General features: G+C 39.3%; 1 protein-coding gene across 1 annotated transcript in view; it reads right to left on the reverse strand.

Annotated features, from left to right (window-relative positions):
- Window positions 1-9,903, reverse strand: part of fxn (frataxin) — a 14,119-nt gene extending 4,216 nt beyond the window's left edge. The window contains exons 1-4 of the mRNA XM_050049962.1: window positions 9,728-9,903; window positions 9,501-9,581; window positions 9,038-9,129; window positions 8,826-8,946 (exon numbers count right to left, since the gene is read on the reverse strand). Of these exons, the coding sequence (XP_049905919.1) occupies window positions 8,826-8,946; window positions 9,038-9,129; window positions 9,501-9,581; window positions 9,728-9,835 (402 nt within the window). The 5' untranslated portion in view covers window positions 9,836-9,903. The remainder of the gene's footprint in view (window positions 1-8,825; window positions 8,947-9,037; window positions 9,130-9,500; window positions 9,582-9,727) is intronic.
- Between the last annotated feature and the right edge of the window lie 2,032 nt (window positions 9,904-11,935).

An 11,935-nucleotide genomic window follows, 5' to 3' on the forward strand; every position in this document is an offset into this window, starting at 1 on the left:
ACACACACACACACACACACACACACACACACACACAGGCAGGAGGACAGTGCAGTGCGATAACAGTGGGATACAGGAAACAAAATGCACCTTTCTCACCACACATGCACTCTACAGCTGCCTAAAATATATGCGTTACATGCTAAATGTGTGTTGCACAATCTTTCTCTGATAATATTTAGTGGAGCTTCCACATCAAGAGCAGCTGTTATTCAGCCTGGGTGTGGCAGAGCAGAGCATCAATAAAGGCAGGCTGACACACAAACACACACATGCAGCTCATCATAACTAACCCCCTGGTGATATGTCAATCTGAACAAGAAATGACACACTCCAAAACAGCATCAACTTGTAGGAATTCGTCATAATATTGATCTGTCCATTTGTGGAACATGTGAAGGATTCATTTTCAGTAAGAATTTCATTAATCAACAGCCATTCTAGCAGATCTGTGAGGCTGTATTCAGGCACAGTGGTTCTTTGCACTAAATGCTAACGCTAACCTGTTAACATGCTCACTATAACAATGCTAACGTGCTGATGTTAAGCAGGTATATTCGTGGGTGGATTATAAGAATATGGGCCCCTACCACCTCTCCTACATGGGAGCAAGACACAGACTTTGTGGTGGTTTTGCCTTTTTTTTGTCATTTTGTGTCTCTTTAACATCATTTTGTATATTTTTGTGTCTCCTTATTAGTGGTCTTTTTGTGTCTATTTGTGAACATTTTGAGTTTCTTACTGGTCGGTCTTGCAGGTGAAAGCTGGGTGGGGGTTGGCCTGACACTTTGGACCCCAGGGCCTGTCCCGCTCAATAATACATCCATGGCTATAATGTTTGCTATGTTCGCTATGTTAGTTTAGCATGTCCAAGCATTTTAGCGGATCAATAAGGTAAATATAGTAGAGGTGTAACAAAACATAGATCTGGCCCGACATACTGACTCAGTGATCTATTATCCAATATTATCAGTGTAAAGCGAAAACATTGATACATTTTTGTCATCTTTAAGATAGGCCTTTATTTTGAAATTCCCATAGAATGTCTGTGTCACCACTTCCATCCCAGCACACTGCCTTTCTAAATTCAAACAGTGCTAGCAGCGTAGCACCAGACAGACAATGGTAAGCAGCCAAGACAAAGACAATGATGATTTTTACTTATTTAATCTCAAATCAATCACAGGCCCCTAAATTCAAATCATACTGTGCAGACTTTGTTAAATCAGCAAATTATGTATCATTTTTTTTTAAAGAATAATATAATATAATATTGTATCGCAATAAAACAGGAATTTAGATTTGTATAATTTATATAGCTGTGTCTGACAGAGGCACCACTTAATTTTTCTAGCAATGACATTGGAGAGTAGAATATTATTATAATTGATAGAAATTAAAACTACAAAATTAATTCCCATACTAGAAAACGGAAGCTGCTCTGATTTCTCATTGGCCTCCTGCTCCTTGGTCCTCTATACCTGTTCCTCTGTCCTGCAAATGTATCCTACTCTCTCTCACGGTTTCTCTGGAACTCCAGGATTTACAGTTTTTAAGCTTCCAGCCAGATAAACTTGAGCTGTCTGCCAACAAGAACAACAGGCTCTAAGTGTGTCGATTCTACTGGGCAAGAAATCAATAAGGCAACAGAGCCCAGCAGTCAAACAACAGGCCACATCTGAAACAGCTTTATGGAGCACAGAGGGGTAACGAGCCATGCACAGCCCACACCTACAGTCTCTGCTGTAGACTCTCTGTAAAATAATAACAGCACAGACTGGGGAAACATTTCTACATCACACTTTCCTTTTGAGAGTTTAGACCATCATTTAAACTGTTATGCACTGTGACAGCACTCTGTGGCTTTATTCTGAACTGAATCTTCTCCTAATGCTATCACAGATTCATGACAAGGTCAGAAGGTCCAGCCAGTAGCAAATGTTTACCAATGTACATTCTGTCCATGTGACAGGAAGAGAACCTGTTTAAGGTTGATGAGGATTTATAAAGACAGCAGGCGAGCAATGAGATGTTTAAGTAAGAGAAACAAGCCGTGAAGCTATCATGAGTAATGTACAGCATAGACGCTCAGGACAGACCACAGAGGAAGAAGTTTGCTTTCACACAGTGCATAATTTTTCATAATGGCACCAGTGGAGCAGCTAGAAGCCAGTCAAATTTCATTCCTTATTATTTTTAATATTTAAATTCTATATTATATAGAATTGTTCATTCTCAAATTCAGCCTGTTATTAACAGTTGATATGTACCTATACACTGTATATTGTACACAAGCTTATGCATTGCCAATGCCACTATCATGATGTTGTGCTGTAGGTTGTTATACATTCTGTCCACTAGAGGGTACTCTAACATCAACAATAAACAGTAGGAATTACCAATGGGTAATAAAATGCGCAGTGTGTTTGAGATCAGAGCTGCCACACAAACACATGGAAGCAGTTAGCCTCCAATTTTTTTCATTTTGACCCAATTTATCTTTTTCCTAAACTTTACCAGAAAGGCCTTCCTGGCTAAAAGGTCGACAAGTCAGGAACACAGCCTCTAACTGGTCGGCAGGCTCAAAGGCATTGTTGACAGCAAGTGGATAGCTGAGTTCACAACAACAACAACAACAACAACAACAACAACAACAAGAATTTTCAACAGGGAAAAAATTGATTAATAGTGTCTGACTTATTATAGTTTTTTGTTTTTTTTCCCCACAAAGTCCTCTCTGATGGCTGGATTACAAAGCCTCTAAGAGGGATACAATTGCACCAGAGCCCTTGTTGGAACGGCACCACAGCTAACATTAGCTTCTGGATAGGGTTGCAAATTGTAAGCACTTTCCTTAATCAATCATTGGTAACATTAATGGTCAATTACCCAATTCATCGTGAATAAAATAATAATAATAATTTTTTTTTAAAAATTCTTATATCAAAAATATCAAAGTGTTTTTTCCTCAATCAAAGCTCACAGCAACATATTGCATATTCTGTGAAGAAACCTTCTGACATACATTATGAAACACACTGCATAAAACTGAATAATGCTTCACTCTGCCTGCTTCATTTTTCACTGTTGCTGCCGTGCATTTCTCTCAGACCCCAAGACCGCTAACTTGTCAGAAAATAGTTACCAGCATCAGTCCTGTTCAATGCTTTTGTGGTGAAACACACTGCACGCAGCTCAGCTATAAAAGCTCCTCTTAAGTGATATAGTACAGAGTTTATTTTCAGGTAATGTTACATCAGACATCAGATTTATTTTCACTTGTCTGATCTGACAACTGCATGAGGCATTCCACTTGCCCATACACAGAGTTTACTTGCCTTGGGGAAGTGTTAATGTCACGCCCTGTGCACACATTGCTTCTATAATGGTCAGGAGCTGTGATCTCTGTGCATCACTTTCTGTCATTTCCTATATTGCATATTCAGAGATTAACATTAGCACACGGAATGTGAGATTGTGATTCTGAAAACTTTACTGTTCATCAGATGTGACAGAAGCGTGTTCACTAATGATAGCCAACACATTTATAAAAATAGATAAAAACTACACATTTAAAGTATAATTTCCATGCAATTATTATCATTTTTTTAATATTCAGCTTATATTTCACTCCAGAAACTCGTTCCAACAGCATTAAAGTTAAAGTTAAAGTAGATTATCTCAGTTGTACCCTGTCAACTCTGTGTTCAGTGAGGATCCAGCGGGGAATAAACGTGCGTCTGTAGGAGAAGCCATAATCTACTAACAACTGAAGCCCTCCAACTGTGAAGCTTTATTTAGAGCACTGACAAGGACACTATGTGAGAGGTGTGAGGTTTTCTGAAAATAATGCACAGCCTCAAGCCAGTCACAATCCAATACACTCTGTGGAACATCAACAGTATAATATCTGAACAATATACAGTTAGCTCCAGCAGCTTGGAATGCAGCAGGTGGAGGTGGTGTATACATCTTGTCTCACTAATTCATGCGGACAAAGCACATTCATTTAAAGTCTTACTGAAAGAAGAGTTTGAATTATTGATTTAGCAAGTTTGGTGAACACAGACCACAACACCTGATCCCCTCTCTGTTCCCTGTTAGATAATCTAATATGTTCAGTACTAACAATTAGCTAATGCTTTATTTTTCTTTCCAACAATCTGTTTTCAGTTATAGGGCTTTATCTGTGTTATTCTTATGTCTGCATCTCAGAAGTGGAGCACAAAACTGACATTTGCAAACTGTACAACATCAGTAAATCCAGCAGGGTACATAAGCACGCCTCTTCCTGTTATCTGTGGAATTCGCCTTCAAAGATGTGGAATTTCCTGTGATTAAACCAAGTTTCTGTTTACACCCACTCAATACATTGTGTATCATTATGGTTTAAGAAACATGCTGAATCTATTTCCTTTCCTCTAACACTGGGAACCAGGGGCGGGGCTAGGGGGTGGCTACTTGGGCTCAAGCCCTGGATGTTTTCTGAAAAGCCCAGAATTTGAATTTTTCCATTATCCAATGGAAACGCTAATTATTCTTAAAAGTTTTCCTTATCTTATACTTCCTTTAAAATCTTCCAGTGTACCAGCACTTTGGTATTGAGGGAAATCCTTGCTCTTAAGACACTGTTGTAAGCAGGTAGAAATACAGTTGCAGCGATACATCTTGAAACTTCTGGTGTGAAAATTAACAGTCATCATACTATGTACATTTGTTTGTCTACTGTATTTAAAAAGATGCAGCTGGATGGAGAATCTCACCCACATGTGCACCTCCCCTTTCCTCCTCAACTGCCTGGCAGATTTACATACTTCCATTAACCCTTTGAAACCTGAGCAAATTGGCTTGATTTCAAGATCATGGGAAGAAGACAGTGAGCAATGAAAAAAGAAATGACCCAGAAAATTTGCAAGAGATTAGTAAAAAGAGAACATTAAAAACAATAAAACTAGAACAAAAAAACAACCACAAAAAGTAAGTGACCTGAAAAAAGTGCCTAAAAATTACAATAATTTTGTGCCATAACTTTAAATACGTAATAATAATAATTATAATTTAATTTATTTTCCATAGCTTTTTTTCTTTTTTTCTGTAGTTTTAATTAATGTAATTAATTTTCTAAATCTATTAATTTTTAATCTCTTTGTGGGACATTTCTTAGCAAGTTGCTCACTCCCTTTTTCACGTTTTTCTTAAACATATTTTTATTGTTTGTTTGTTTTTTAAAAAACAAACAAATGCTATACAGCATTACAAAAAAACAAAAATATATATACATATGCACAAGTACACACAGATGCTTACATACACATAGATGTGACTTATTTCATGTGGAGTTATCAATAAAATAGGGATTTAGAGTCTAGCTTTTATATATTCCAAGAATAAATTCCAAATTCTCATAAATTTATCAGAAGAGCCATTTAATGTGAGTCTTAGTTTCTCAAGTTTGAGATGCTGCATCACTTCCCTCAACCACTGAGTCCAGCTTGGCAGTCAAGGGTTCTTCCAGTGGAGAGAGATTAACCTCCGAGCAAATAAAGTGACAAATTTCGTTAACTTGAGTTTAGATCCTGAGAGATTCGTATTTCCCTCTCCTGCTATGCCAAAGATGGCTATCAAAGGATCTGCGTGAATTTTCATTTTAAAGACATCTGATAGTGTTTTGAAGATTGAACCCCAATAAGTGGACAGATTAAGACACAGCCAGAATGAGTGTGCTAAGGATGCAGGAGAAAGTCTGCACCTGCCACAAGTGGAATCAGCATCTAGGAGCATTTTGGAGAGTTTGACTTTTGAGAAATGAAGGCGATGCAGCACCTTAAATTGAATGAGGCCATGCCAGGCAGAGATGGAAGCTGTGTGGACCCCCTTGAGGGCTTTCTTCCATGTTTTGAAAGAAATCTCTTCAGCCCAATTTCCAACCCAATTTGCCTGTTTAATGGTGGTCATTGCACTTTGACATAGATGGCTTCTTTCACGCCTTTTTCAAACCATCGGTTTCTCTTACCAAGATGTACACATTGCTGTCCTCTAAAGAATGTCCCTTCCCAAAGCAAGTGGAAGCCTTCACAGAACACATCAATGCAGTGGACCCTTACATCAAGTTCATGCAGGAAGAGGTCAGAGGAGACAGTCTACCCTCCTTTTCAGTCCTAACGAATGAATGTTTGGACTGTGCAGTGCACACTGAAGGGTACAGAAGCCCCAACATTCAAGTGGACAGAAAACCCCCACACACATCTCAATACTTGCTGTTTGACTCTCACCACCTACTGGAGCACAATCTGGACCAACAGAACCATAAACCATCGGGCTGAGAACATACCCACAAGGACAGAGAGGGAGAAGGCACAGAAACACATCAGGGAAGCACTTAAAACCTGTGGCTACCCTAACTGGGCCTTTGCCAAAACCTCAAAAGGTGCCAGAGCAGACAGAGAGGAAGAGACAAAAAATATTGTCATTGCTTATGTCACAGGAATATTAGAGAAACTCAGGAGGATCTTTAACAAACACCATATCCCTGTGCATTTCAATCCCGGTAACACACTGAGGCAGAAGCTTGTCCATCTTAAGGACAAAACACCCAGGCACGAGCAGAGTAATGTAGTGTATGCTGTTCAATGCAGCATGGGATGTACAGATTTGCACATTGGGGACACTAAACAACAACTGGCACAGCACAGGAAAGCCAGCTCCTCAGGTCAAAACTCAGCTGTCCATTTACATCTAAGGGAGAAGGGACATTCCTTTGAGGACAGCAATATCTTAGCCAGAGAAGACCAATGGTTTGAAAAAGGTGTGAAAGACGCAAGTACTGATCTGTGTGTAGGTTTTTGTACACTTCAATGTTGAGGCTTCTGTCCCCTTCAGTGTGCACTGCACAGTCCAAGAAAGGAAAGCTGTCTCCTCTGACATCTTCCTGCATGAAGTTGATGTAAGGGTCCACTGTATTGATGTTTTTTGTGAGGGCTTCCACTTGCTTTGGGAAGGGACATTCTTTCGAGGACCATTCAGAGCTGAGGAGTCAATCACGTGAATCACTGCTCATGAACTGCAGTCAAACTGTCAAACTAACAGTTCAAATATGAATCAAGATTTTGTTTGTGCATTGTCTATTTGTCACCTCAAATGTTTTCAGAAACATATTTAGGGCTCTGTTTCACTGCAAAATAAGAAAGTTTGTGACACGGCCACCATGTTTTAAACAGCTGAGCCGAAACAAAGCACCACCCACCAGCCAGAGAAAACAGAGCTGTGCCTGGAAATAGCAAAATAAGAAGTAAATAAGAATATCCAGGTAGAGGGCCAGTTTTTTTAGGTTTTGATTCTAACTGCTGTGACAGACAAGCTATTTTCCTGCGGTCAAAGGATGCTTATAGCCACAGTGACTTAATTTAAAGGAAGTCAGGAGTACAGCTTCCAGTAGTGCTTCAGAGCTTTGGAGAGCCAATATTGCAACACTGAAGCAGTGGTATATACAGCCATATTTTGTTTAACTGATTGATACAGAAAACACTGACTGAAGAAGTGGATCAAGAAGCAGGAGTGGTTTGAGCAGCCTCTTTGAATGTTTTGGAACTTTTTAGAGATGTGAAACTTGGCACCATTGAAACTATCGTAGCTAGGTCTTGCTGACCACAGTGTTATTTCAGTGCATTAGTATGATGCACTTAAGTTGCCAGGTTACAGTAAGCTTTCTCCAATAATCTGATTTCGTAAACTCTGCAAAATATACAGGTAACTAGGCTTCTAATTGGATTTTGACATGTGATCTTGTGCAGGACAACAAATTCAGACAGAGAAAGTATCACTGAAAGCTTAACAGGAGAATGAAAGGAAAAATCATATTATGTAGTGATGTAATATCAAATACCTCCATCCAAAGTCAGTCTAAAACTCAAAGTAACATAGCGAAGCCTGTGTTAAGACAAAATAAGCCTGTTTCTGCAGTACATTTGACCATTTGTAAATGTAAACGTTCTGCCACTGTAAGAATAAATTGTGCTCTGCCTGCCTGTCTTTTGTGTCAGTTAGATGGCAAAAACAAGCCAGGAGGCAATGTCTTCATTTCATCTGTCTTTTCTTTGATAAAGGATAGAAAGATAGAAATTAAAATTATGTATTATTATTATTTCTTCCACTGCACTTTTATTCTTGTATTCTATTGGCTCTTTAATGACTGCTTTGATTGTATTACAGCTTTATGTAAAGCACTTTGAATTGCCCTGTAGCTGAAATGTGCTATGCAAATTAACTTGCTTTGCCTAATAAGAAACTAAGCTTCCAGATAAGGCTGAGGGAAGGCGAAGAGTCTGATAACCTGTATGCTGCATGTATATGTTAACTGATAGTAAACATGGTACTAACGTGCATGTAAATGCACTTTCTAAATTTACTCTCTGCAGAACCTGGTTTCTCTGATTGCACGTTAAAGCACTGCTTGTGAAGGAGCAACCACTGACATTTTACTGTACAGTCATAACTGAAGACTACAGGAGGTAGACACCCCACAGCGTGTTTCAAGGTGTTTGAGAGTACTACTGCATTTGTGAAAAAAGCCTTTTGTGGCTCCGAAGGGGGCTGTTTGAAGTCTGATAAAGTGCCTCAAGTGATGTCACACTCATTATTCTTTTTACTCATCTTCCCCATTACCAAGGTGTAAAAACTAAACACCAGGATAAAACACCAGTTACCTCGCTCTCAGGTGAAGAGCAGGATCAACTGATGCCCATCACTCTATTATTAGCGTAAAAAAATACCATGTACTGCAGTTAGATGTTGAAAAATGAAAGTGCACTGAAAATGGACTGACTTACAGAAAAAACAACATCGTAGTCTTCTCCAGTGAAAGCTTCATCTGTCAGGTCTTCAAAATAGTCAGATAGAGCATCCAACGTCTCCTCTGCCAGCTTCTCATATGCTGCTTCAGACAGCTCACTTGTAAACAGTGACACAGAGTTACAGATTAGTTTCACCATTCAGAACCGGACTAGAGATGCTTTAAAAAAAGAAAGTAACTGCCGGTCACCTTGTCTGCACTGGGGTGGCTTTCTCCAGCCTCGGTGACATCAGATAGATGTTTTTCTTCCACATATCACCATCAACTCTGCTCTTAAACCACTGACACAGGAAAAACTGAGGTCACACACTAAACAACAAAGCCTCATCAGTTATTGATCTTAAGAATCGTATTAGTTATCTAAAACCACTTTGGACCTTTGTATTTCCACATTTCCTCTGTATGCACCTTGTAGACTTTTCACATGACATAACGATTTATCACAATGGTATTCTTAAGTTCACTCAGCTTCTTTCACCTAAATAGATCTCTTATAAAGGGAATCGTTATGTGACAGTTTAGTTGTAAACTCTATATGTGGCAAAATTTAGGAGAATAAAGCATTACACGTATCCTATTAACGTTAATTATTTCCTTTGTAGAAACTCTTTGACAGTCAAACTTGTAAATGGATTCTGGCAGCAGGACTTACTTTGTTTGCAGGGTGACAGATGGGATTCAGCGTGTGCGTACTAAGTGCACGTGCCCCCGTAAGGTGAGACAAGCTCCCGAGCTGAAATATTAAATAGCGTTAATATAAAAGTGTTAGTGACATATCATGAATGATGCAATAACCAGCTAACTTATGTCAAGTGCTACTGTTAGCTACGTAACATCAACATGGCAGTGTGTGTCGTCAGCTCGTATGGACTTATCTACCGGGATAAATAGATTCCTGATTCTCTGCGGTGTCACCATGCTGAGCTGTGTGTTCGCCAGGTGACATATCTGCGAATAAATACAAGACGTTTTAATGAGGGAAAGCATAGTTCACCGCTGTCCTATGTGACTCCGTCTGTTCCTGCCTCTTCTTTTTCGTGTTAATGACTAGCCGCAAACTGACGTTCAATGTCCATACTGCCACCTACTGGATGGGAGTGTGTGCGTCAGCAAACGTGAGCGATTCTTCTGATGTTGTATGGCAGAGCAGCAAAAAAATAAAACAAATGTAAGCTCAGGCACATATTCCCATATTAATTAATGCCAGAACTGGTTTTGTTTCACCTCATGACATAAAATAGATGAAAATTGGTTAATCACTTTAATCCTGAATTTTAGAAAAATTTACATATAAAAAATATATTTCATAGAGAATAAAATTATAATTTAAAGGTCCAGTGTGTAGGATTTAGGGGGATATACTGGCAGAAATAAAATATTATATATTAATTACATTTTCTTCAGTGTATAATCAGCTGAAAATAAGAATTGTGTTTTCGTTACCTTGAATGAGCTGTTTATATTTACATTGGCAGCAGGTCCTCATCCACAGAGTCTGCCATGCTGCATCACCATGTTTCTACAGTAGCCAAGAATGTACAAACTAAACGCTGGCTCTAGATATGGACATTCGCAATTTTTGCATTGGCCACTGTAGTTAGCAGCCCTTCTGCAATGAGCCAAATAGCATATTAAAAACACTAATATTTAACAAGAAACTGTCTTATTCAGTGATTGTACAAGTTTTAATTATTGGATATGTTTGTTTTGGAGAGATAGAAACCTCTGCGAATAATTCAGCTCCCAGTAAAAACCCCGTCTGGATTTTAAGTTATTAGAGCAATTACACCCCACCCTTGGGCAGCCCTATAGAGTGAACAAAACTTCACCATTGACCCAAAATAACCATAAGACTCCTTGAAAACAACCAAATCCATGGGATTTATTAACAAAAATCAAGCAAACAAGGCAATAAAAGCCCAGGCAGCAGGACCAGTAGTCCCCACACTGCAGGCCTCTTTCCTCTGCTGCTGGCACAGAAGCTCTTAGTCATCTCCTCTCCATGCCAGGTGCAATGCACCTGGGCAGATCTGTAACAAAGGGAAAGGGATAGCAGCACAGAACACATACAGCTATAACAGAGGTGAGCACATATTAAGTATTTAGAGAAAAGGGCGAGCACACATTAGCATTTTGTATAATTTGATACATTTTTAACAAGACACTTTCTGATGTGATGTGCCCATTTCTGACACCGTGAATGTGGAATCATCTCACTGACAGTCTGAGCATTCTCAACATGAATTAATTATTGCAGGGCTACCTTAAAAGTGGCTTTTATATTGTTTCTACGCCCTCCTTCTGAATACTGAGTGCTGCTCATCTCACTGTTTCGCCTTTTCTTTCCTCAGACACAACATGCATTCAGTTTATTTAACTACCTACATTGATGCTTTAATAAATGAAGCAAAGTCCAAGACATTTTTGTGATTACAGAGCATTTTATGTACTGTGTTATGCCAACCATGCTCAGACAATTTCTCCACTGTGTCATCATTAAAAATATGTATCAGTCTCATAAATGGGACAATTTAAGATCATTTAGCAGTACATTTGAACACCCTGTTCACTCCTCTACATTCCTTACATCCTCAATAACTCACAAAGTGCTACATACATGTGTTCATGTCACAAGTGCTAATTCATATAACTAATGTGTCACCAGGAGAATAGAAATGTGTCTGTTAACCCCTGCCTGCTCTTCTATCCTAAATGCAGAGCTGCTTACATTATTCATGACTCTGCAGCCATCCTGCCAGGGGTTAGCCAATCAGTCCACTCACAACTGGTGAGATGTGTTGGGCTCTCTTCTCATTGGCTGGCAGCTTCTCTGGTGAGGGCCTAGCACTGAGGGATCAGTGGAGGATTTCTGACTGAGACCTCTGCTGAGGTGATCCATAGGACAGGATGTGGGGAAAAGGGGAGAAAGTTAAAGCCATGTAATCTCATTAGAAGGGAAACTTTCACTGACCTGCAGCTGTCATTCATCGATGAGATTGATCTGTGCTAAAGATGTGTTCCTGAGTTCAACAGAGTGACTGCAGGTCTCATTGCAGGGCACTGTACTTATTTAGGCCAAATTAACCT

This window comes from Epinephelus moara, chromosome 8 (assembly GCF_006386435.1).
Source record: "Epinephelus moara isolate mb chromosome 8, YSFRI_EMoa_1.0, whole genome shotgun sequence".
Taxonomy (NCBI): domain Eukaryota; kingdom Metazoa; phylum Chordata; class Actinopteri; order Perciformes; family Serranidae; genus Epinephelus; species Epinephelus moara.